A 27,479-nucleotide genomic window follows, 5' to 3' on the forward strand; every position below is an offset into this window, starting at 1 on the left:
TTTAGATAGGTTCGGGCCGCAAGGTGCGTAATACCCTACGTCCTGTATGGTGGTTTGTATTCCTTTAGTGTAGAATGATCTAGAGATCGTGTTTTGAAAGGGATCCCTGCCCTCCCTTATATATCCGAGAGGCCAGGGTTACAAAGATACTAACCAATACCAGCTAAGGAATCGTACCAGAACATGTCTCGAGTAAATTCTCCCTGTATCGGTTAGCCTTATCTCCTATTTAAACAGAATAAATAAGAGATAAACAAGATAAATAAGAGATCAGACGGACTTAATCTCTTAAACCTTTTTAAACTACGTTATGTACCCAGTCCCGTGGCCCCGGGTCTGACAAGCCCCCGAGCTCTTCATAGCTGAGTGTTGCAGGCTTATCGAGTACTTTCGAAGCAGTCTTCGACTTCTTCTGAAGCTTCGTCTTGAAGCCCTTCTTCGAGTACTTGCTTGGCTGCATCGAAGCTATGAGGTGCTCATGCCCCGAATTTTTGTTATGGTGTGCGATTTAAAAATCGCACTCCATATGGAGTAGCCCCCGAGCCTTAGGTTGAATCGGAGAATCAGGCTAAGGGTCCCGTTAGTCTATAATCCCCCTTATCCTTCAAAGAAATTTGAAAAATAAGTAGTCGATGCCACGTATCCCGCAGCCCCCGAGCCTTGAATCCAGATCTCTCAGATTTGGAAAAAAGGATCCAAGAATCGTGGCATTGGTGTTACTCTAAAATCCCAAGAAAAACTCTTCGTCTTCTGCATAGTGAAATTAAGCCTCCCGTTGGTTTATTTAACCGCGCGGTGACTTAAGGTTTCTTCTACACTCTCAGTCTTCATATGAGTCGTCTTCGAGTAGTTTTGCAGCATCCAGCCCCCGAGCTTACGAGCCAGGAGAGCCAAAGGAGCCATGTCGAGTAGTGCGCATCACCTAGCCCTAAGCCTAGGAACTAGCGGAACTGCGATGGCACGCCGCGCTGCCTGGAGGGTTGTTGCCGAAGCTTGACCTGAAAAAAGACAATGCACACATTATGTAGCATAATGCGAAGATACCGAGTAGTACTGCATAATAATGTGAAGATACCAAAATTTATTCGGGGTAAAAATTTCGCGTCTTGCTCTTGCTAGGCCATGTAATTTCCCTAGGCAGTTAGCCTGTTACGTTTAAGCACCTGATCCCTGATGGCCGTAGACCATAGCTTAGGGAGCTTAGCCGCATGCACGTGTAGGAGCATAGGCTTACAGAAGAGTCGAGGTTTCACGGATTAAGACGTGTGCTACCCGAATACTTTAGCAACCGTTAAGAGAAGACAAATAAGTCGTCATGCGACAAAGAGGATGCGGTGCGCATAAAGTAGTCAGCGATGTGTAGCTCTGGAGGGTTTCGTACCCATCAAGAGATGTACACGCATAAGTAGTCGGTGAGAGCGCGTGTGGCAACACACAAAGATCTATACTTCCATAGGGTGTAGTCCCATGAAGCCTCCACCACTCAGAACACAACCTTGTGGCGTAGCCTCCATAGTCAGTGTCCTAAGACCGTGGCAAAGCCACCAGCACTCGGTGCATTAAGTCTGTGGCAAAGCCTCCAATACTCGGTGCACCAAAGCTGTGGCAGTCGGTCTAGCATCCTAGGAGTAGTCGATCACAGCGTAGCCCCCAAGGGTTTCATGCCCGTCGAGAGGCGTACCCAAAAAGGTAGCCGATCTTGTGAAGAACAAGTCGGAAAAGGTATAAGTCACTTATCTTGATTCGTGGACGAATGTCGACGAAGCCGTGGAGCTCGTCGATGAAGCTGCGATGGTTTGTTGATGAAGCTCGAATAGTCGGAGTCGATTCCGACTAGTTTTCAAGTTGAGACGAGTAGTTGAAGTAGTCGTTGATGTGAGGCTCACCCTCAACTAGTTTCTAGTCGAGACAAGTAATCGAAACAGTCGGTGGCAGGCCGCCTATCGTCCTCGCGAACTCGAAGTAGACGAAATCGTCGCTGCTGCGCGCGGACATTGCAGCACAAGCCGAACTCGAGCCAGGTCGTCGAGGTCAGCGGCCGTGGTGCGTCGATGTTGCAGCACGAGGTGAAGTTGAGCCGAGAGCAGACTCCTCGGTCCTCGTAGCGGATCCATGAATCGACAAGTCATCGAGATCGTCGACAAACTTGTCAAGGTCGCCACGGGGATCCGCGGCGGAAGTCTTTGGCTTCATATCGACGAGGAATCGATGAAAGTTGCCCGCACCATCTGCGATGTAGACCCACGAGCCAAAAACGAATGTCGTGCCCTGAGAGGGAACTGACCTGGAGAATTGGAAAGATGCCATCGAGCTCGCCGGTGGATCTTCGACGCGCTCCCCTACCTGGCGCGCCAGCTGTCGGTGTTTAACCGGCTGCCCACCGAGGGATATACCCAAGGTGGTAAGTTTTGGGTGAGGAGACACCGAGATCAGGAACTCGAAGGTGCAAGGAACACAAGATTTATACAGGTTCGGGCCGCAAGGTGCGTAATACCCTACGTCCTGTATGGTGGTTTGTATTCTTTTGGTATAGAATGATCTAGAGATCGTGTTTTGAAAGGGATCCCTGCCCTCCCTTATATATCCGAGAGGCCAGGGTTACAAAGATACTAACCAACACCAGCTAAGGAATCATACCAGAACATGTCTCGAGTAGATTCTCCCTGTATCGGTTAGCCTTATCTCCTATTTAAACAGAATAAATAAGAGATAAACAAGATGAATAAGAGATAAGACGGACTTAATCTCTTAAACCTCTTTAAACTACGTTATGTACCTAGTCCCGTGGCCCCGGGTCTGACAGGTCACACCTTCGTTAGTAAATAAACAATTAAAATCCGACACACAAAGTTGTGATATGGACAACAAGTTATACCCAAGTGATTCAACTAAGAGAACCCTTGAAAGAGAAAATTTTGAGTTTAGATCAATGTTACTGGTGCCAAGCACTTTTCCCTTTTGATTTTCGGCAAAAGTAATGTAATGATCACCATCGAATTCCTTCAAGGTTTCAAACATACTTCCTTCTCCGGTCATATGATTTGTACATCCGCTATCAATCACCCATGTTGATCCACCGGAGAAGTATTCCTACAAAATAAGATTATTCCTTCCTTTTAGGTACCCAACAATATTTGGGTCCTTGAGAGTTAGTCAAAAGCACCTTGGAAACCCACACATGGCTTTTCACCTTAGTGTTCCATGAGCGGTGACCCACAAATATAGCAACCACTTTACCACGATGGTTCCTAGTTAAAACATAATCTGCATAAGAAGATATTTGAGATAATGATTTTTGAGTCTTAGGGGCCTGAAACTTATCTTGCTTTAATGAGGATGCAACAATTTTAGCACCTTCATCACATGTTGTGCCTCTCTTGATAAACTTGATATGACTTGTCCCTTGTTTTTCACCAATTCCCTTATGGATGGGAGTAGTCATGTTCACTAGACCTCCTTTTGCCCCTAAGGCGGCCTTCTTGTTATTCTTGACATAAGAGATGGTTTGAGATGCACCATCTTCATTCTTTCCAAGTCCCTTACCTTTCTCAAATCCATATTTGCTTAAGTACTTCGATCCAAATCTCTTGGTATGCTTCTCAAACTCACCTACCCTTGGTGAGGGATTTATCTTAAGTACTTGCTTGTGAGATGGTGCTTCTTCTTGCACTAATTGAGTGAGTCTACTAATCTCTTTCTTTATGGCTTGCATTTCGGCATGGTTAGTAGCACAAGTTTGAATATTAATATTAGAGCATCGTGCACAACTGTTACTAGTTGAAGGACTAGATGACTTGATGACTTACAAGTGTTAGAGGAGCTTTCCAAGAGAGTATTAACCTTAACTTCAAGTGAAGTGTGAACGGCTTGCAAGCTTGTTAAGCTTTCTTGAAGTTTCTCATTGTCTCTCTTCGAGTTAGCATGAGTGTCTTCAACTAAGGAGAGTTCTTTAGTTAAGTCATTCATTTTCCTCTTTTCACTAGTAAGTGACTCTTCTACCTCAAGAAGTATGCTATCCTTACCTTTTAGAGATTCCTCAAGTCTCTTATTTTCCTTCCTTTCATTGGTAAGGTGCTTTTCAAGAGTTTCGGATTTTTCTCTCTCAAGTCTAAACAATTCTTCTTGTGATTCAAGAGTCTCATCTAGGTCATCTAGTTTCATTATTAGTTTCATTATTCTAGTTGCCGCACTCTTGCCATATTGTTTAATGAGATTAGCAATTTCATCTTCCTCATCTACTTCATCATCCGATGAGTTTGGGGATATTACCTTTGAGTTTTTTGCCATCAAGCACATGATTGGACCTTAATCCTCATCATCGGTGAGGTCTTCAAACAAACTTGGTTGATGTAAAGAAGAGGTCTTGAATGTCATAGTTGCAATATTTTCATTATCGGAGTTGCTCTCTTCATTTGAATCCCATTCTTGACCAAAATGAGCTTCACCGGCACGTGTTTTGTATCTCGGCTTGTCCCTCTTGGATGAGCTCTCCTTGGTGTCCTTGTTCTTCTTCTTTTCTTTTGAACAATCCGCAATGAAATGCCCAATTTTCTTGCAACCAAAACACGGCTTGCTTGATCTTTTTCTTGATTCATGCTTGTTCTTGCCAAAGTTTCGGAAGTTGCTCTTCCTTAGAACTCTTTTAAAGTTCTTGATGAAAAAGGCCATTTGCTCATCATCAAGCTCATTATCTTCATTATCACTAGAGTCATCATCTTTTGAGGATTGAGTAGCCCTTTCCTTGCCCTTCAACTTAGCTTGAAGAGCCAACCCATTGTTCTTTGCAGCTTGCTCTTGTAGGTCGGCCAAATCTTGATTTATCTTGACCCTCTTTAATTGATCATGATGAGCTTCAATTCTCCCAAGAACATTCTCGGTGGGGAAGTGTTTGAAACCTCTTTCAGCTCTTATCAAGCTAGGTAATGTGATATCTCTAGCCATGTAGACGGTTAGGAGCTTTTCCACTATCTCACGGTCACCCCATTTATCTCCACCAAGTGACTTGATTTGTTTTGTGATCTTCTTCATTCGATTGTACATTTCTTTGACGGTTTCATCTTTCTTCATGGAGAAAAGGCTTAGTTCATCTTCTAATGTTTTGATTCTTGACTCGCGAACTTTCCTTGAACCTTAATGATTCACTTGGAGTGTATCCCAAGCATCCTTGGCGGTGAGAGCATCTTCAATCTTGTCAAACTCTTCGGCACTTATGGAGGAGTGAAGGATGTTCAAGGCTTGGTAGTTGCGTTGTAGAATATAAGCTTGAAGCGGTGTAGGAGTTTCATCATCATCCGGAATGTCACAACCAACTTCCACAATCTTCCAAAGATCCTTATGAATGGCACTCAAGTATCCAAACACTTTTGTCTTTCATTGATTATAACCTGTGCCATCAAAGTGAGGTGGCTTTCCAATATGTATTGAGGCATTGTGTTCACTTAGGATTTGAAAGGTATAGTCATGACCCACTCGGTGATAGTTGGCTCTTTTCTTCACTTTTGAAGAGCTTGAGAATCTTCTCTTGTAATCGGTGTCCGAGTCATCACTTGACTTGATTATAATTTTGGTACTAGATTTTTTTTTCTTTCTTTGCAATTTCTTCTTCTTCCTCCATACCTTCCATTCTTGGAATGACATCTCGTCATCGGTTGTTTCCAAATCTTCTTCTTCTTCTTATTGCCTATTCTTTTTCTTGTCCTCAGGTTTTTCAAACGACTTCTCCTTCTCAACGTCAACGATTGGATCGACTGGAGCCTTGGATGAAGTGTCACTTGACATCTTGATTCTTCAAGTGGTTAAGCTTCAAAGATGGAGAACCTTGCTCTGATACAAATTGAAAGGACCTCAAGATGCCTAGAGGGGGGTGAATAGGCTAATCCGAAACTTAAAACACTTTGAACACGGTTAGTAACACAGATGTGTGGATACTCCGGATATATGTCCGGATACTCCGGATATCTAGTCCGGAATTTCCGGAGATAATGTCCGGACTATCCGGGTATGAAACAAGCTACACAAAAATAAAGATAATGATGCTGTAAATTAGATCCGGTAAATTTAGAGGGACTAGTGGTACCTTTGAAGTGTTTCTCACCAGTTGTCTTACTCCAGAGACTTGTGTAATAGTAGATCATCCTCAAACCCTAGAAAGTTAGTCTCACAAGCAAATAGCCACTAAGATAAGCTAGAATTGCAAGAGTGAGACAGAATTTATTTCCCGAAGTTCACTCCCAAAGGAGCTACGTCTCCGTTGAGGAAGGATTCAAGAGACGGTGCTCAAGAACCCCTATACTCCTCTTCCAAGGGTGAGACCAATGCTCAAATCCAAGATCACTTGCTATGAGTTCCTCGGAGAGGAATGATGATTACAAACTTGCTGTGATGCACACAACTCAATTTAGCATTCACAAGCGATGCCTAGCCGTCTAAGAGCTTGAAGCTCCAAAAGTAACAAACTAGAATCCACCGGCTAGACTTGGATGATGTGCTCAAGAGATGGAATCGAGGCTTACTTGCACAAATCTTAGCTCTTGCAACAATCTCACTTGAATCCCCTAAGAAAATCACTCAAGAATGAAGTAAATGGGAAGTGAGAGGGCTCTCTTTTGCTTGTTAGCAGTTCTGGTCGAAATGAGCAAGAGAGAGAATGAGAGAGGGGGGCATGGGGTATTTATACCTCTCTCATAGAAAAACTAGCCATTGGCAAAGGGTACCCGGATACTCCGGGTATATGTCCGGATACTCCGGACACTAGGGTCCGGAGACTCCGGACCAGAGAGTTTTGCAGACAGGTAACGGTAACTCAGAGACTCCGGGTATACATCCGGATACTTCGGACTCTCTGTCCGGATATTCTGGACTGGAACCCGGACACTCTGGGTTAGACAGAAATTTTACAGGAAGTCCCTTTTTAATGGTAGGATTGTTTCTTATGGTTTTTGTAGGTTCTCTTGAGCACAACTACCACGTCAACACTTATGGATCAAAGTCCCTCTTGATAGTACGGCGTTACTATACTCAATTTTAAAAATAAAATCTAATCTTTTAGTACACTTGAAAACACCGCTTTTCATATCCTTTTTGAGGGTTCATGCTTCGTTATATACTTTTCTTAGTCACCCTTAGCACCTGCACACATGCTTACTAACACGATTAAATATACATGTGCTTTGTCATCTATCACCAAAACCCACTAAGGGGCCTAGATATCTTTCAGTAATTGTAATATTAATAGGACTGAAACATGTTCAAGGACCACTTGCCTTCGTTAGCAAACTGCTACTGCTCAGGAAATTCTTCAAAGCTCGGCTCTTGCGAACCCTCGAATTACGTATCATCTATCATCGTACACAAGCACACACAAGCAAACAAGTGCAAATAATAAAAAACAGTACACCAATCAATATAAATAGAACAAAATAATGTAATAAAGCCACTACTCATGCCGTAAGGGTCGCGTGAGCGCAAGAATCAATGAAAACGGAGTTAAAACGGAGGAATTAGGGCTAAAACAGGATTCCAGGGGCTTATTTGTGATGGTTTTAAATCTAAAAGGGCTCTGATAGAAGAAACCGAGGGCTAGATTGTAAATAAACCCTAGACAAAGGGGTTAGACTGCCAAACAGAAAGGCCTGGACGGTGGGTTCTATTTTGGAAAACTACAGGGGCTTTAACAGAAGAAAAAGGACCTAAACGCGATTACTTTTGAACTGAGGTGGACCGCGGGTTGATTCCGGGGAAACTTAAGGGCTAAACCGCAAAAATCACACGGTTGACCGGTATCTAGATCTGTGGACTCGGGCTGGATTGAAACTGGGCCGTCGGATCTTGATCCGACGGTGGGGGCGCGGAGGACGGCTCGGGCGGCGGCGGGACAACGCTGGCGGTGGCATGGACGGCGGCGCGCGGCGGCGCTTCCCCGGAGAAACGCAATAACACGTTCCCAGCCACGGTTTTGGCTCGGATCTAGACTGGGAGATAGCGCGCGTGGAGGGGATCCCAACTAGGGGGTTAAGGGGGAGGGGCGGTGGTCGCAGGCGGCGGCCGCCGGCGAGAGGCGGCGGGGATCTTCGGTGCGCGTTGAGCGGCATGGGAGAAGCGGGGGAGAGGGAAAAGGAGGGCGGCCGAGCGTCCTCACCACCACGCGGTACTCCGGGAGGGCTTGTGCGACAGCGAGGAGCGGCGGAACGGCGGCACGGCGAGCGCCCGAGCTCGGCAATGGCGGCGGCGGAGCGGCGCTCGGAGGCTAGGGTTTAGGGGGCGCGAGGCGGCTGCGGCTTGGGGGAAAAACCCCTAGAGTACGGGCGGCTCTTATAGGGGGGCCGTGGAGGCGCCTGGGCATGCGGGCCCGAGTCGGAGGCGGCAGGGACGGCGCGGGGGGCGAGCCGGACTCAAGTTCGAGTCCGGTGCGGTGCGGGGGGACGAAAGGCCTGACAGGCGGGCCCCGCCTGTCAGCACGAGAGGGAGAGAAAGAAGGGAGGGGCGCGCGCGGCTGGTGGGCCGAGGGGGGAAACGGCCGGGCCAGCTGGTGGGCCGCGTGCGGGGAGGAAAGGAGAGGAGGGGAGAGGGAGAGAGAGAAGGCCGTGGACCGGGCTGCGAAGGGGAAAAAGAGGAGAAAGAGAAGGGGAAGGGAGTGGGCCAGGTGGGCTGGGCCCAAGGAGGAGAAAGAGAGAGAATTTAAATGCTATCCAAATGCAAATGAATTTGAGTTTGAAGTTTAAATTCAAATGAAAAGCAAACACTAAAACAATGCAATAAGGCATGAAATGCACAAACCCTATATCTCCTTATATTTATTTTTATAGACAAATAAAAATACTTTTAATTCACGATAACCATTCTAAATTCAAAAGAATTTGAATTAAATATTGTGAATTCTAAATAACATCTAACCAAGTTTATTTTAAACTGCTGGTTTGAAATTTAGGGTGTTACATCTTTTCACGCCCGATTTAATACCGTTAGCTAAAAAACACACGCCAGATAGGGAATCAAATTTGAATTTAGGGTCAAATAGGGAAGAAAAAAATTTGAGGGCCGAAAAAGGAATAAGCAACTTTTGTGGTGTTATATAAGGAATTTTCTCTTTATTATTTGTTTAAAATTCTCAGTCCAGATGCTACGGACAGGCGTGAGAGCCTTTCTGCTGCTCGGTGCCTTCACTGCAATATCTGTTTGAGATTAACGGTGGTCCAGATTTGTCGAATGAGTAACATAGTATATGATGAAGACAGCGGAATGCATGCCACTGAAAGAAAGAAAGAAAGAAACCCTGGAAAAGTGATGGATGGAGGAGATTGGTTTGATCTCTCAATCTGTGGCACTGTCAGGAGCAAGCAAGCATTGTTGGGTTGGGTTGGGTTGGTTCCCGTGGGTGTTGTCCAACACTGGTGTTGTCGTTTCAGCGAGCAGACCACCACCAGTAGAGTGGAAAGCAGACTTGGCATAGCTAAGCTAGCGGACGGCGATGGGGAATTTTCTTGAGTGCCAATCATGCGGCCGCTGAAGGCGGAGAAGAGAGGTTATTACTAGTGCTCTGCTCTATCTGCCGATATGCATGATAGAACCGCTGCTTGCATTGTATTGTTGCTTTCTGCAACTTTATTTAGTCCACCCTTCATTCATTCAGGGGCTGTATGTAGATAGTCAACACATACACTGTCAATCAATCGAAACATGTACAGAATCAAAGTTACGAGGAGACGAGGGATTATTAATTGATGATCGTACATTATTATTAGTTTCAAAGTTTTCAGCCATGTACTCTCTCGTTTTTATTTACATATCGTATTAAGTTTATCCTAAATTAAATCTGGCTAATTTTGACCAAATCTATAGAAAAATACAACAACAACTATACTACCCAACATATTACCTAACATTGCGGAGCTTTCTCCAATCATTCCGAAGAAACCAGATTTCGTAAAGGAAAAAATAGCTGGCTCAGCAGGTTTGAACTTGGGTGAATCAGTTCAGTGAAGGAAGGGAGCCTAAACTTAAGGCTTTTCCAAGCCTTGCCGATAGGCGTCTCATGGCTCTCTCAGTTCACTCGCGAAGTTCTTACATCTGGATAGAGTCTCGCTCGTAAAGGAAGAGTAGCGCACTAGCGCGGCTCGGCAACGTCAACATATATTTCATGGTGGATTCAATAAAATAAATTTAGTATTGTAAATTTTATTAGTTTTTTCTATAAATTTGGTTAAAGTTGATCAAATTTGACTTATGACAAATTTAATACGACAGTTAAATAGAAACAGACTGCCGGACAAGCAGGTAGTATAAATCAGCACAACGGCCTGGCCTGCTATTATTACGGTTGCCTGCTGATTTACGTACGTACTCTTCTCTATCTATCTACCTGTCTCCCACCTATCTATATATCGGCGGCTACACTTGACTTGAGCATCCAACTCTGCCACGCTTCAGTTCAGACGACACGCCAGCTCACGCACACACCCACACCCACCGCCACCGTACCAACCAGCCATGGCAAAGTTGGCTCTCGGCCACCACCGCGAGGCCGCTGACGCCGGCTGCGTCCGCGCGGTGCTCGCCGAGATCATCCTCACCTTCCTCTTCGTCTTCGCCGGCGTCGGATCAGCCATGGCGACCGGTGACAATATTATATTATTTGCTTTTGTATTCTATACAGATCATCAGCTCGATCGATCGCCATGGACTACTGAACCCATGCGTGTGCATGCAGGGAAGCTGGCCGGCGGCGCTGACTCCGTCGTGGGCCTGACGGCGGTGGCGCTGGCGCACACGCTGGTGGTGGCCGTCATGGTGTCCGCGGGGCTCCACGTCTCCGGCGGCCACATCAACCCGGCCGTCACGCTGGGCCTCGCCGTCACGGGCCGCATCACGCTCTTCCGCTCCGCGCTCTACACCGCCGCCCAGCTCCTCGGCTCGGCCCTCGCCTGCCTCCTCCTCGCCTTCCTCACCGGCGGCGCGCCCACGCCCGTGCACGCGCTGGCGGCGGGCGTCGGCGCGCTCCAGGGCGTGCTCATGGAGGTGGTGCTCACCTTCTCGCTGCTCTTTGCCGTGTACGCCACCGTCGTCGACCCTCGCCGCGCCGTGGGAGGGATGGGCCCGCTGCTGGTGGGACTGGTGGTCGGCGCCAACGTGCTTGCCGGCGGGCCCTTCTCCGGCGCGTCCATGAACCCCGCGCGCTCCTTCGGGCCGGCGCTCGCGGCCGGGGTCTGGGCCGACCACTGGGTCTACTGGGTCGGGCCGCTGATTGGCGGGCCGCTCGCCGGGCTGGTCTACGACGGCCTGTTCATGGCCCAGGGAGGCCACGAGCCGCTTCCAAGTGATGACAACGACGACTTGTAGCTAGCATCTGCATCAGATTCAGATCAGGCATTCTGTATTTCTGTCTGTGTAATTCAAGCTGGATATGTAAAAAGAATTTCTCAAAGGAGGGGGTAATTATATTTTACACTGTGTTATGATCTAATCACTTTAAATGTTTTTTTCAAAAACGAAAAATAATTAGATAATTCAAGAAAATGTGCAACTTAATTTGTTTAAACGAGTAATTCTCAATTAATTGATTTGAGTCATTCTAAAAAGTTGGTGGCATGCGACAAAAAGGGACCAGGTGAAATAACAATTCATTCATACTCCACGCTGAGAGCAACTGAAATTGTCAAGCATTCAAAGAGATTTTAATTATTTGAGCATATATATGGTGGTTGGAGAAGGCTTCGAGTTCATCGATCAGCCCCGCCAATATCCGATATGAGGAACAACAACATCTCCATCTCCCTACTCTTGTCTACTATGCTTTTGGGGTTCGTAGCATTTCCTGCACAGTGTAAGTATATATACGACGATATTATTATTGTTTGTTTCTTCGTTCTTATGATCAATGCAAAGTACGTAGCCCTAACAAGGCTAGGGCTATCTCCCAGGTAAGAGGATTCTTTTGAGCCAGGTTGATGAGGTGTCTATGCATGGCTCGTGTTGTTCTTTAAATTTTAATTTAAGAAGGAGCTTATTGTAGTACCATTGATAATTCACTTTGATACGTATCACTAGTACAGAAAACTCTTATTGGTTTTTAACAAGGTGGGTTGGTGAGGAAACTATACGACCGCAAAATTGGAGGTGTTTTTGCGCCCATTATTTTTTTCTCTTGCAGATCCTTTAGTTCCGATTTCTGGACCCGGGACCAAAGATCCGCAGCTTTAGTCCCGCGGATCCGTAGTCCCGATTGGAAATCCGGGACTAAAAGCCCTTTATAACCGGGACTACACGCTATTTGTGTACTAGTGTATGTCCATGGAAAAATTAAATAGATATATGTCTGTATAGTAAAGTGGGTTTTTATACTTATTTAAATTTAATGTATTATTGATAAAGATAAGTAATATATATCGCAGGCCGCCTTCAAATAATAGCGGATGCTGATCAGAGCTCTGTTGCTGCGGCTATCAGCAACTCTACTACATCATTAGACGACGATGCAGGCAGAAAGATCAGCTCGAGTTTTTGCACCCAGGTGCGCTGCAATTACTTCAATCCTCGTTACGATTTTTGCTACTGTTGCCCGGCCGACATCCGCCGAGAGAACTGCTATGCTGAGCTAGAAGAATGCAGAGCCCACTGCGCCTCTTGCAAACCCCAATGCCCATTGGGGTAGCTACCTAGCTATCGTGTAACTAACTGACACTTGTGATAATGAAAGGTCCACCATTGGGCATGCTGATTGATTTTTCCTCCGTCGTATCATTATTTCTTTCGCTTGTATATACACTCGCTCCGTTTTAAAATACAGATCGTTTTGAATTTTTAGATTCATAACTTTTGCTATGTATCTTGATAAATATTATATCTAGATACATAGTTTTTATTATGAATTTAGAAAAACTAAAATAACCTATATTTTAGAAACAGAAAGAGTATTATTTAATTTGTAATCTTTTTGCATTGCATTGATTTCTTACTCTGCGACTGGTACGACTACCTAGATTGATCAAAGAAATTGTTCGACAAAAATCATATGCAAGCAAGATGGGCCGTAGGCGCGCGCGGCCTACAGCTCGGTCTTGGGCCTCACGGCGGTGGCGCTTGTTCTGAATATGTCCAAATTGAAGTCCATGCATGTAACTACCCATCACGTGGGCTTCCTTGACAAGTCTCTATTCATAGCAAAAAGCAAATATATCCGTTAGAGAAAATAATATTTTAAAATAAAACAAAAAGCAAAAATTCAGACAAAATAAATTGTTCTAAAATATTTTTACTTATTTTGGAACATTTTATTTTGTTCTAGAATATTGCTATCTCTAGCGGACACGTGCAATGTGCACCGACACCCTAAAAAAGACATCTTTGTTGACTGTGGTTTGGAACATGGTGACTGGGGTAGTAGTTGTGTGCTTTTTTATAACAATGGGCACGAGAACGAGATTGTTTAAATTTTCTTCATTCTATTCATCATTAACCAAACGATATATATATACACTCGCGAGTTTTATCTACACTTACATGTAGCTACTATCACCATCTATACGTATATCCGCATACTCATTTATCATTTTGAATATGTTCATACACTAGTTTTAAGATACTTCAAAAAGATATATATATATATATAAATTCAAAAGCATCCATTTTTTCTAAATATATTATAATTATATCTCAGTACTAGAGTATGTCTGCATAATGTATGTATGATCGTATACCCAAGATATATACCATCATAAATATTCTAATATGATCACATATTTCACGTACATGCTCTTTGTTGGGTCAGATACGTCTTACGTCATGAGATACATACGTGTGAGTGAGTAGTTGCAAGTGCGTGTAGAATATATTTTCCCCATATATATATGTATATGTATATGTGTGTGTGTATATATATATATATATGCGCTCGCGCGTGTGAATTGACGGTCAACTCATTGGATACAAATTAAATAATTAATCCTGATGTATAATGTCTACCAATCAAAGCCCGTTCTCGTGCATTAGCTCTGCGTCATGTCTACCGAGCTAATGCAATCCTACTAGCTCGACAACGCCAAGCCTTTTTTAATATGCATCTTTGTCAGTAGCTTTGCTACAAATTATCTTGTTATTACTAATTGGACATTATTTTATCCTTACTTTTATTTTCGGATGGGATGTGCTAGAAGAAAAGGAAAGGAAGTCTCATGAAAAGGTAACACACCATACTATTGACTTTTTGCATTTCAGTCACCTCTATATATCGTATGAAAGAAGATCACCCAAAGTATCCACAATACGTTCCTCTTAATGACCCAGATTAATCGTATCTCATTATAAAAAAACTAACCTAAAGTTCCACTAACATCTGCTTTTAAATTACCTGCATATGTCAAATGAAAAACTAATCCAAAGAACTCGCCTAAACATTTAGTTAGATGAAGTCCAGAACCAAAATAAAAGAGAAAAGAAATACATAAACCATGGAGGAAAAGCATCGTGAAGGTGAGGAAAAGCAAGGAAAATAACTTCATACATGGTTTTTGTGCACCAATCCCGCGTAGTTTCTACCAAAAATATGCGCAGAATGCTTTTTTCAACAAAGGACATGCACAATATATTATTATCGTCTCTCTTAAAAAGAGGCATTACCCAAGACTAAAGAAACATTATCTGATTTAGCGTGCTAATTAAGTATTTTCATGGGATGGATCGATTAAGAATATGGGGTTAGGAATGGTCGACCTGGACATGCTACAATCCTAGCTCGACATGCCAAGCAGCCCCGTTAGTCTGCTGCATTGTCAACTTGTTGGTAGCTTTCTTGCATCTTATCCTGCTATTAGGCCTCCTCCAAAGGTAAGAGTCAGCTGCTAACTTATACATCTTAAATGTTCACAAATGATAGTCCCATTTGCTATTGGCATGGGCTATGGCAATAAATAGCGCCAGTAAAGAGGAGTTCCAAGTTAAAATATTGGAGGACCAACTAAAAAGTCTATGTTGCATTTATTATATGATAAGTAAGGTTATTTTTCTTGGTCATTGTGTTAAGATGAGATATGACTATCAGGAGAGAATGGAAGGAGTAGTGTGTAAGAGATATATATTTCAACAGTTAGAGTCAGATGCTAGCTCATACATACATCTAGATGGGCTCACATATCAATCTCAAAGATTTAGGGATGCACGCATGAGACTGAATAAGAGATAGCTCTTATTTCTCTCTCTGAAAGGATCTTGGTGATGCCTAGAGGGAGAGTTGAATAGGCGTATCTGAAAAATCTGAAAAAATTCGCATCAATTAAATGTGTCGGAACTTCCAACACTGGATCGGAACTTCCGAGAAAACTAAAGTTCTTATACAAAATTTAAAATTAAACTTGAAACTGCAAAACCTGACTGAATTAAAAGTTGCACAATGCTACTAGGAGACTTATGCAGACGATCTTTGCAAGCACAACTCGAGTACGTGGATCGGTACAAAATAAACTCTAGGTCAATAAGAACTAAATAAATGCAATAAGCACAAGACATAAGAGATTTGTTCTCGAAGTTCACTTCCACTAAGAAAGCTACATCTCCGTTAAGAAGTTTAAGAAGTTCACAAAGAGTCGGGTCTTCCACTACCCCTTTACATCACTCAATTAACCACAAAGGGGGATTGAGTCACTTACTATAAAATCCACAGAGGATAGGGTAATATAAACTTTCCGGGACGCGCACACACGAGAGGACACTCCACGGGCGATACCAAACCGTCTAGAAGCAAGCTTCAAGAGTAACAAACGCAAATCGAAAGATAAAAAATGCTTCAAGTGCTCTTGAGATGAACTTGGCTGCCTTTTCACTTAAAAGGTTGAGTCTCACACCTCAATCTTGTTCTCACCCAAGCCCTGGCTCAAATCAACTAAAGGATTAGCTCAAGGAGGGATTGGAGAGGAGTAGTAAATGCTCCTGGAGATGTTTGTCTCGAGTTAGATCAGCAGCACATGAAGGAGGGGCTGTAGATCAGCAGCACATGAAGGAGGGGCTGAGAGGGTATAAATACCCAAGCCTCCAAAACCGACTTCTGATACAGTGTCGGAACTTCCGATAATTTAAAAAATAGCTGGCCAAGAACCCCTTGTCGGAAGAATCCAGCTTCTTCCGACAAGTGTCGGAACATCCGACTTAGGGTCGGAACTTCCGACACATATTAAAACAATCAGAAAACTAGATGCACAAGTGTGTGATTTTGTATCTCTCCTTGATGTTTAGCATCTCAAAACAAGCACTTTGACACCTTTATGCTATCCATTCGCATCCCTGTTAATAGTACGGTATTTCCTAAACTCAAATTCAAAATATAAAATAAGTAAAGATCTTCTTTTAAGTCCAACACCATCCTTTAAGCAAATTTAGCGTTTTTTCTTGCTCTGTTTCATTTCATTGTCCATAACTCGATAAATTCATTAGCTCCTTAATTGTATGTCATCAATACCAAACTCCACTTAGAAGGCCAAATGCACTTTCTCTCTCCTCCGTAGGATAAAAAGCTGATGTGGCATACTTATGAACTGGCTGCCTCAGCACGTTTGGAGGAGGCCTTACGAAGTAGAACCTTCATGCTGATTTCTAGCTAGATGAGATGGGCTAAGAGTTTTTTAAAATTATAGAAATTTCTAGAGAAAATTAAAGCACCTAACATGCGTACATTGTGACTACATGCAGTAGTGTGGCACAGTAGTGCACTGATGAAGTGCTGATGAGGCCGACATGGCGTGGGAAATGGCGTGCCGCCTGTTCTATGGCGGCGAGACAGGTCCGATCCTATGGGAGGTCGACACGCCAGCTAGAGAAGGTCGTCTGATGTTCAAGCTATCTACGTGGGGGCGACTGCGTACTCTACCTGACGAATAGTAATTAGGGAAGATTGTTTATTTGACACTCTATTTATTTGTTTGGCCTTCTATATAGTATGTTTCTTCGGGGGACACACTAACAATAGTAATTAGGAGTGGTTCGATCTTATGCTGCAATAATAAGCATGGCTAGCTATTCTTCCTATGTATTCCTTTTCGATCGTTCTGTTGAAGAAACAATAATTAACAACCATGGCTTCTTTAATTTTGCTAATCAGCTGCTGCATGCATATATCGATGGCCGGCAAGTCGTTATAGGTAGGTATAGTAAGCCAGCTAGCAGCAGGCAAGGCAAAACCACTGTGCAGTATAGCACTACTGTCGCATGCATGCATGTGTACACGACGACATGCATGGTCATGGAGATCGATCAACAACCTAACAGTCTCGAAAACTAAATAAAGATGCTTCTGCATCCATGCATGATTCGATCGATCTTACACGCACAAAAGTTAGTAAGTTAATGCTGCTGCACTTGCACAAGTCGGTCGGTCTCGATCTTTTACAATAATAATAATAATGCAGGCTCCGCTCCGTGGAATGGAAATATATTCTTATTTTTACCTGCGAAATTAAGTACTCCTACAATTAAAATCTATTCCGGCTAGTGGCGAATTCAGAAAATATACGAAGAGAGAGCTCATCTCCCCTTCTCTTCTTCTACCTCCCCCTTCTTCATTCTTTCTCCAAAAAATAAATAAAAAATTTATAAAAGATCTTGAGGAGGTGCTGGGGCTTAATCCCCCCTAGCCGCTCCCTAGATCCGCCCCTGATCCCGGCCGGCCTCCTCCTCTTGCCTATATATAATAACGAGCTAGCTAGAAGCTTTCTTCCACAGGTAGAATTAACAAGCAGCTGATCGAGCTATAATTTGCCGATCGATAATTTTCCGGGGAGGCGTGAACGTACGTGTCACTCCCATATCTTTTTGTGGTAGTATACTAGAGCAAGCGGCACGAGCTTGGGTTTGCTTTTCTCATATTTCTTTTGTTGGAGTCTACTCTTATGTTATGCATTGTATCAGATTATATTGTGAGTAATAAGTTCATGAAAAGAAGGTGTAGTCCTTCCAATGCACTGTACCATCATGTTGCATCAAGACCGAACAAATTAGTGAATTGTTGCGTGTATTGCCACCAAATGTTCCGTATGAATTTTTTGACCACATGTAGTCTTTTTGGTTTTGCTGTATCGTGCCTCTCATGCATGACATTGTTTTGCTCGTGTCACCTGAATTTTCCCTTTTTGATCCTTTCTTCTTCTAGACTAGCATGATGCATGGCGGGGAGGAAACAAAACTTTGATATTTTTATTATTTTTATCTTACTATATTAGCAATTTAATATTTACTCTAGAGCCTCGCTCCACATTGATTCTTATATGGCAATGTGCAAGAAAATAAAATAATAAATTGTTAGAAAAGATAAAAACTAACTATTAATTTGGTACGGTTGACAATAATTATCACCGACAACGAGTGCTATTGGATCCAACATGTTTCTCAAACATCCACCTTTGATTTTTATAGTTGTGTAAAGATAAAGTAAAATAGCAATCCCCACACCGGCCCCCACCCCACCAAAAATGCTCCTAAATTATACAAGTACTCTCCGGCGTAGCGATTTATTCTACATCCAACGGTCAATATTAGGAAAACAATACATCATCCTGTGCCAGCAGGTCCCTCATGCTGTGATGCATTCTTCGCGTAGCCTCCTCTCGCACCCCCTCATTGGGTCTGTTTTTTCTTTTCTGAACATTTGATTGAAGTCCATCAAAATGCATGTGGGCTGCTACGTACTATCTTTAGTTTAACGACACGACATACAACACTTGAGCATCTGTTCACTTTTAGTCTGGATCCAGTCGCAGCATTAAATTCAGAGAGTGAGTTTGACAGAGAAGAAAATTAAAGGCCGTACGTGCGAGATTTTAATTTCTGTCAAACGAACTAAGCCGCGGACATGTTAATTTGCACGGTACGGACGTCACACCAGCTAATAAAGCAAACGACGTCCAAGCTAAGCCAAACAAACCTGTTCACTTTGACAGGATCAACTTGCTTGACACTTTGACAGGATAACTGACGACGGTCCATCAGATCACCAAACTTGTTCATCAATTATTCTATCTAGACCTACTACCCGTATTGTCAAGGTTGTGTTTGCTGTAAAGATTTGCCTGTGGAAGCTCTAGAGTCTAGAGGCCGTACGTCGTGTACCACAGGAGTGAATCGATCGATCGATCGATTGGACTGGACGTGCTGCTGCATGCAGTCGTGGCTCGACAGACAGCCAAGCAGCAGCCCTGCCAATGCAATCTGCCTGGCTTGGGTAGTATTGTGGAGGCCACAGCATGGAGCTAGTGGTGAGCCCCGAAAGTGCTTTTTGCTCCTCCTCCTCCTGTTCCGATCCATCCTGTAGCTAACAAAAAGGTGAATGAATTGAACATCCATTTGGATGCATGCATGATCGATATGCTGACCGGGTCGGCTCCAAGCAAGCAATGCAAAGCAAAGTGGATCTACCTATCATGCATCAACCGTCAAGAACTGATGAAATCATGCATCACACACACACACTTGCTTTCCAATGCAAAAGTAGAACCAGCGGCGCCAATCAAGTACTAGAACAACTGTTGCACCACATGTTGCCGCCGTACGTGCACGAGTTCCTCTCTCACCATCCAATTAGCTAGCTAAGCTAGTGATACAATTTTCCACTTCATGATGGATCGATTTGCCTGCAGGTTGCTTGCACTGCATTGGCACGCACTGCACGGCCCAAAATTAAGCTTTATTTTTGACTTGTGATGAGATACTACTCATATAACAATTAATGTAAAAAAGAGGAAAGTCCGGTTCACATCCTCGAACTATCGTAAAAATCTGATTTTCAACTTTTAACTACAAAACTTAGTTAAAACCGGATAAAGCATCCAACTGTCGAAACCGGATAAGTTTGACCCGTTGGGTGGTTTTGTATTTTTTAAAAAATAAAAAATTCTAATTAGATCTAAAAATTAAAACTAATTTATTTTAAATTAGAAAAATATGAAACTAGTACTAATTTTTTTCTAAAAATATAATCTATCTATTATTGCTCTATTTTAATCTTATTTGTTAAAAATAATATGTATAATTACAAGCAACGAAGTACTATGAACATAAAAAAATGGACCGAATAATTGACAAGAAGAGTGCCAATAGATAGGTTATATTTTTAGAAAAACTTTTAGTACCCATTTCATTATTTTATTTAAAATATATTACTTATGATTTTTTAGTTTAAATTTAAATATTTTAAATTTTCACAAAAATGAAGAAACCATCCAAAGGGCTAAATCTGTCCGGTTTCGATAGTTAGATGGCTTATGTTAACTAATTTTATAGTTGAAGGTTGAAAATCGAACTTTTATGATAGTTCGAGGGTGTAAACTGGATTTTTTGCAAAAAAAATCCTCTTCCTCTCTTGCGTTGCGTGCCTATATATATAACGCTAGCAGCTAAGGCTTTTCTTTCACAATATTAATTGGCAGTTCCATCATCAGTGTGTGCCATCCATCGTCCATCACCCGCCTTATTAGAATTAGCTTGTGCTGTGGCGGTGATCTATCAATCTGATCTGTTAGCAGCAGTTTGTTGATACCTTCCGGGTCGCCGGATATATACATCCATGGCGAAGCTTGCACTGGGCCACCGCGGCGAGGCGTCGGAGCCGGACTTCTTCCGCGGCGTGCTCGGCGAGCTCGTCCTCACCTTCCTCTTCGTCTTCATCGGCGTCGGGGCCGCCATGACCGCCGGTACGCTAGCTAACATATGCATGCGTGCGTGCGTCTACCTTGTTATTACCTCTCTAGCTAGCGACTTATTTACTAGTACTCTTGCTCTATTATATTATTATTATTATTATTATACAGCTAGTACGTATATATAGTGATCCCTTAAATCTTGTCTGTCCGTTTGTAGTTCCAACTTATTACCGCACACGAGTAAATAATTTTACTCGGGCAGAGGTAATTAATAATACTGCTGCCTACAGAGGCTGCAGGCACTACATGTCATCGTCCAAATCCAAATCTACAGTTGTTATAACTACTGGATTAGAAGTATTATATTGCTTGGTATTGGTAGATTTCTTTGACCTCTAGCTCATCAAAAGTGACTTCTCTTTCTTTGATGAGAGCGACGTACTCTCTCTGGAGCGGCACAGTGACAAAACATAGATGGTAAGATAAGATCCATCCATGAAACCACCAATACCAATACACCAGAGAGAGAGAGTTGTGTTGAGCCATGCATTGTGCTCCAACAATTGTGAACGGATTCTAACCAGTAACCACTCTAAGAAAACTGAATTACCTTAGCTGCCAAAATGAAAGTGCCAAGGAATATATTGTTGTTTACTTGGATGTGTTAGTTGGATGTGTTAGTTAGAGGTGCGAATTGATGATCTTTAGGTGCACCTCCAAACCTATTTAGTACAAATATTTGTACTATTTTTTTTTAAATGACATCCCATTTTGATGAAGTAGTACAAATATTTGAACTAAATAGGATTGGAGGTGCATCTAAGGGCCACCAATTTACACCCGTTAGTAAACCATGCACCAAGAAATGTATATACATTGGCGGCTTGGCGAGTAATGGCCAAGAAAATGTTTGTTTAGTACATGTTTTCGCTTAACATACACTAAAAAAATGATTTGTAAGAATGTCCCATTTTTTATAGGGATGGGTTAAAATGTGACCCACTCTTACAAATAGAGCGCATTACTGCAGCATCCAACCCGCCGCTAGAAATACATTTTTAGGGATGAGTGATGCCACCACCCGTGTCTAGAGATGGCGACAATTTCTAGGGGCGGGTGATAGCATGACCCGCCCATACAAATAGTTCTACGTAAAAAAATTCATAACTTTTTCATATGATTTTGAATGAAGTTGAACTATATCAAAATTGTAGAGGTTGACATGATCTAAAACTTGTAGTTGATAACTTTTTTATTTAAGGTAATTTAGTAGTCCGAAAAATTATTATAAGTTATATATTATCTCGTACAACTCAAGTCATACTTTGAAATTTCCACAATCTTAATCTTTATATACACTAAAATATATTTATTATATTTTTTATCTATAGTTCACAATAACCATAGTGTAGAAGTTTTAATTTTTTATTTATTTTGCTATATGTAAATATTTAAATAAATTTTCGGAATAAAATATAAAATATTTTTACGGATGGGCGGTGGCATCAACAGCCCCTAGAAATAGATTTCTAGGGGCGGGTGATGGCATGACCCGCCCCTAGAAATTGATTTCAGAGTTAATATAAAATAATAGCATACCCCATAGAGTCATAAGTGGCTGTGTAGTGGAGAGGAGAGTACGCGCGAGGCTTGAGGTAAGCTGTTCAAACTCTGGTTTACTCGAGTGTGCATATTTCGTCAAAAAAAATTATACCTCGGTAGTAGAGGGGGTGGTGGCGGTGGCTGGTTGGGCGGAATATTTTTTCTTTTTAATTTTGCTATTTTTGATTTTTTTCTATTTTTTTCATATTCTAGACATTGATTCGTAGGGGTGGGTCATGCCCTAACCCGCCCCTCCAATCGATTTCTACCCTAGAAATCGATTTTCAGAAGTGGACGTGTTACCCGCCCCTACAAATACCTATTTTTAGCTGCGAAAAATAGAGATAGGTACCGCACCCGCCCCTAAAATTACCTTTTTACCCTAAAAATCCTTTTTTATAGTGATATATATACCAGTTGAGTTTGTTTTAACTTAATATATATGATATGCTTGTGTTTTTCACTTGAATATATATATATATATATTGAAGTGTTTATGCCTTTTTAACTTCACTAGCACATTGAACCACTAGCTAGTGATTATTGCCATCACATATATGGTAAGTAGATTTTTTTATTACTGATCTCGCATAATTTGATCCCACGCACATTGTACCAGTGTCACCTGCTAGTTTGAATTCCTTGGGTGCAAAACGACGAAAAAATAAATAAAATCAATTGCTGATAGATTATACATGATCCAATAAAATACTCGTATATATAGTGTATTCCGCTACAGTATTATTAATTGTATCATATACAGCACGAGTACGTGTACGTCCATTCATTGCAGCATTATTGCTGGGAAATCTAGAATATAGCTAGTACGTATTATATCCGATCCGATCCGTACATGCATCGATCTCTCGATCTGCAGGGGCGAAGACCGGCGCGGGCGGCGACCTGACGGCGGTGGCGCTGGGCCAGGCGCTGGTGGTGTGCGTGATCGCCACGGCCGGCTTCCACATCTCCGGCGGCCACGTCAACCCGGCCGTGACGCTCTCGCTCGCCGTCGGCGGCCACATCACCCTGTTCCGGTCGGCACTGTACATCGTCGCCCAGATGCTGGGCTCCTCCACGGCCTGCATCCTGCTCCGGTGGCTCACCGGAGGGCTGGCCACCCCGGTGCACGCGCTGGCGGCGGGCGTGGGCCCCGTCCAGGGCGTGGTCGCCGAGACCGTCTTCACCTTCAGCCTGCTGTTCGTGATCTACGCCACCATCCTGGACCCGCGGAAGCTGCTCCCCGGCGCCGGCCCGCTGCTGACGGGGCTCCTGGTGGGCGCCAACTCCATCGCCGGCGCCGTGCTGTCCGGCGCGTCCATGAACCCGGCGCGGTCGTTCGGGCCGGCGGTGGCCACGGGCGTGTGGACGCACCACTGGGTGTACTGGGTGGGGCCGCTGGCCGGCGGGCCCCTCGCCGTGCTGGTGTACGAGTGCTTCTTCATGGCGCCGGCCCGCACGCACCAGCTGCTGCCGCAGGAGGAGTGACGTACGTACGTGACTGGATCGGAGGGGATTTGTTGGTATGATCTGGGCCGTCGGATCGGATTGCTTAATCTAGCTCCTGGCTCTGTCTCTGTCTGTGTGTGTTTTGGACGACCTTCACGAGCTTGGGTTTCTTTGATTGTTTTTTCCTTCTCATTACGCTTTCTTTTGTTTGTTTGAGAAGCGGCTTAATTTGTTCTCATGAAAATTATTGCAAATTTCATTTGTGTGGATGTATTTATGCACGTGTGTTCCAATTGGTTAATTGTTCAACGTGCTTCTCCTCATTATGTATGTGGAGTATGTACAATAAATAATGCTAGTAGAAACTAATTTATTTGTTCGTTTTTATTAACAATATTCTGTCCTAAACGTCACGCATATGCTAACTTTAGCTAGTTTCTTGCTACTGAGAATGAAAGTAAAAAATACTATGATATATAGTACGAACTGTCGGTGTTTAACCTTCAAACCCACCGAGGAATACCTCCGAGGTGGTAGATTGTAAGTGGAGTAGCGCCGAAATCAGAAACTCGAAGGTGTGCAAAGAACACGAAACTTTAGACAGGTTCGGGCTGCACTCTGGGGACATAGTTATATGGAAGTCCTAACCCTATACTAGCATAGCAGTCCTATCCGATTACTAGTCGGATAGTTTCCTTCGGTTCCGACTAATCCTACTCCTATACAGGTAGTTACAACTGGTGTAGAGTGTAGACCATATCCTGTTCCTTATGATAAAATATGTGATAAAATATGTACGTTCGTATGCGCAGTTCAGTTACCAGGTCCGACATGTAACTATAGGTCCGACATGTAACTATAGGTCCGACATGTAACTATGCATTATTGACAGCCAACTGTGCAGTTTACGGTTGACCGTAAAAATATTCTTATGCGGCGAACGATGGGCGCGGACCGACCTGCTCTTGGCGGCGCCAGGAAAACCTAGCGAGCGAGGAAAGAGAATGGAGGAGGAAGAAATGGATAGGAGATGAGAGGAAGGGGTTTGGGGTGGGGGGACCGGCCGGACGTTCGCGGCGGCGCGCGCCGTCGGCGGAGCCCGAGCCGATCTGGCGGCGCCGCTCTAGATCAGGAGGAGGGAAGGAAATGAAATGGGGAACGCGAGAGAGGAGGAAAGAAAATGGGAAATAAAAGAGAAACGGGAAAAAGGAAACGAGGGTGCACGCGGCGGACGGTCCGTCGGATCGACCGTAACTAAACTTGCCTCCTGTCGATCGCAGAATTAGCATAGGGAACTACGCATTCGGTTGGGTTAAGGGGTTTTTAGAGACAGGGACTGATTTGTTCGGAACACATCGGATGGTTGGATGCTAAATAGAGAGATTAAATATAAACTAATTATAAAATTAATTGCATAAACTGGTACTAATTCACGAGATGAATCTATTGAGACTAATAGCATATATTTACTGTAGCACAATATAATCAAATCATGCACTAATTAGACTTAATGGATTTATCTCGTGAATTAGTCTCCATTAATACAATTAGTTTTATAATTAAATTATATTTAATACTTCTAATTGGTATGCAAACATCCGATGTAACAGAATTGAAGTTTAGTTCGAGGGAACCAAACACACCCTAATTTGTTCAGGCACACACCCTGAGTTGTTCAGGCTTCTCATATGCATGGTAGTAGGCTCATTGCATGATGATGGCATTATTCCCTTCTGGCACACTGCTGAAGCTCGAGCTGGGTCATCATTCATCAATTGGTGAGGATCGGAGGTAGGTCCCGGCCGCCGCCGGGTCATCACACAGTTAGCTGATAGACATGCAGAGATCTATTGCATGAATAATTGACGTCCGGCCGTGTGCCTGCTGCCTGACACCACGATCTCTGCTATCCATCATCAGGCTCGCTAGAGCTCTCCGGCCGTATTTCCACGTAAATGATCTCGCTCGCTCGCTCTGCAGCTTTTGCAGTGCAGAATAATGGAGATCTATCTCAGTAAACTGAAGCTGAACATCCTGTGTGCACCGTCCTGCGGCCTGCTGCAGGCCGGCTCCTCTCGATCCTAAGTGTTGGCTGCAGGTGATTAATTAGCTCCTCTCGATCGATCCAGGGAAGTAGGTGGAGGTCCCCGGGCCGGCCGGCCGGCCGGCGGCGAACGGCATTCAAGTAGTTCTCGGCGTTGGCACATGCAGCAGCAGCAGCAACAGATTCAGTACGTGCGGTGATCGACGACGTACCAAGGTCGGTCTCTCGATCGATCGGTCTGTGTGGTGCGTACGTACCCTGCGGATATATTCTGCTCCGGCCGGCCGGGAGTTGATCAGTAAACGTGCCGGGAGCTTTTGAAGCGGCCAACAGCAGGGGCGGAGGAGAGGAGATGTTACAGTTACAGCCAGCCAGGGACCAAGGTACTGACTGACAAAGAAGCCAGCAAGTGTTAGTACTGTAGGATATGCTAGGCCTACCGATTCCATCGGGTTGTTAGATCTAGCACGCATCTGTTTGTCATGCTACTGTTGTACATGTATAAAACTCACACAAGATGATCAATACAATCGGTTGATTGCCTCTATCTCTTTCATGGTATCAGCCTACCCTCGATCCTAAACTTCTGCTGCTCTCAACCTCTCCAATGGCGCACAGCTTATCCTCCTCCGATGCTTCTGCTACTCACGGCCTCAATCCATTCGTCGCGCAGCTGCCCATCGCCGCCTCCACCGTGCAACTCGTCAACATTCCCTCTCATGTGCCTGACATCCTGGATCTGAAAGACTCGAACTACTTCGCCTGGAGTTCCTTCTTCGAGCTGACGTTCCGCAAGTTCAGCATCTTCGATCACGTTGACGGCACGATCGACGTCCAGACTCGCATCTACGATGCCGAGTGGACCAAGATCGATCACTGCATCGTCTCTTGGATCTACCTCACTGTGTCCAAGGACATTCGCGACATGGTGTTCCAGCGGCGCACGACGGCGTACGCCCTCTGGATGGCGGTTCGTGGCCTCTTCCTCAACAATGCCACGTACCGTGCCGTATACGCGCTGCAGGACTTCCACAGGCTGTACCAAGGTGAGCTCAGTGTTGCCGATTATTGCTGCCAACTCAAGAAACTGGCCGACACACTCTGGGATGTTGGCCACCCCATCACTGATCGGGAACTCGTCATCAACACACTCCGCAGGCTCAACTCCAAGTTCAGCAACGCCATCGGCGTCCTCGGCGCCATGATGAACCCTCCTCCAACTTTCTTGTACGTGCGCTCCTACCTGCTCTAGGAGGAGACACGTACGGACCGCACCCACAAGATGGAGGCGGCCACGGCGCTCCTCGCTACCGGCTCCAACACTGTCGCGGGCACGACGGCCAAGTCGCCCTCCTCACCGTCTCATGCGCCGCCCTCCTTCTCTCCGTCCAAGAGTGGCAACGACCGCAAGAAGAAGCGCAAGCAGTCTGACGGATGTGGGCGCAACAACTCCACTCCCCCGACGCCCACGGGACAGGCCACGGAGCCATGGGCACCCGCCTACAACAACCCCTGGACCGGAGTTGTCCAGGCGTGGCCAATGCCCCAGTGGCGCCCCTCCAACTTCGGCGTTCTCGGCGCTCGCCCGGGCGCACCTCCTCATGCCATGATGGCGTCCAACATGACGACAAACTTCCTCGGCAACCCCCAGACCGGGACCGGCGCGCCGCACAACATCCTCGCCGCTCTCCATGGTCAGCCAGCGTCCTCGGCCAACTACAACGGCAGAGGCGAGTGGTTCGCCGACACCGGTACCAGTTCACACATGGCCA

The 27,479-nt window shown here is 44.4% G+C and overlaps 3 protein-coding genes across 4 annotated transcripts; all 3 read left to right on the forward strand.

Annotated features, from left to right (window-relative positions):
* Positions 1–10,423: 10,423 nt before the first annotated feature.
* Positions 10,424–11,440, forward strand: LOC112894217 (aquaporin TIP4-4). Its single transcript, XM_025961852.1, has 2 exons — positions 10,424–10,612; positions 10,706–11,440. The coding sequence occupies exons 1-2, from the start codon at positions 10,486–10,488 to the stop codon at positions 11,332–11,334; spliced, it is 756 nt and encodes a 251-aa protein (XP_025817637.1). The 5' UTR covers positions 10,424–10,485; the 3' UTR covers positions 11,335–11,440.
* An 8,968-nt stretch (positions 11,441–20,408) lies between these two features.
* LOC112894218 (aquaporin TIP4-3) lies at positions 20,409–23,940 on the forward strand. Of its 2 annotated transcripts, none has more exons than XM_025961854.1 (2): positions 20,409–20,671; positions 23,100–23,940. In XM_025961854.1, exons 1-2 carry the CDS (start codon positions 20,537–20,539, stop codon positions 23,700–23,702), a joined length of 738 nt encoding a protein of 245 aa, XP_025817639.1. In that variant the 5' UTR covers positions 20,409–20,536; the 3' UTR covers positions 23,703–23,940. The 2 variants fall into 2 exon arrangements, with proteins under 2 accessions (XP_025817639.1, XP_025817638.1); XM_025961853.1 differs by having other exon boundaries at positions 20,409–20,663; positions 23,092–23,940.
* Positions 23,941–26,314: 2,374 nt separating this feature from the next.
* On the forward strand, positions 26,315–26,959 carry LOC112892895. The gene has a single exon (XM_025959988.1). It carries the CDS (start codon positions 26,315–26,317, stop codon positions 26,957–26,959), a length of 645 nt encoding a protein of 214 aa, XP_025815773.1.
* The last annotated feature ends 520 nt before the right edge of the window (positions 26,960–27,479 follow it).

This window comes from Panicum hallii, chromosome 5 (genome assembly GCF_002211085.1).
Source record: "Panicum hallii strain FIL2 chromosome 5, PHallii_v3.1, whole genome shotgun sequence".
NCBI lineage: Eukaryota > Viridiplantae > Streptophyta > Magnoliopsida > Poales > Poaceae > Panicum > Panicum hallii.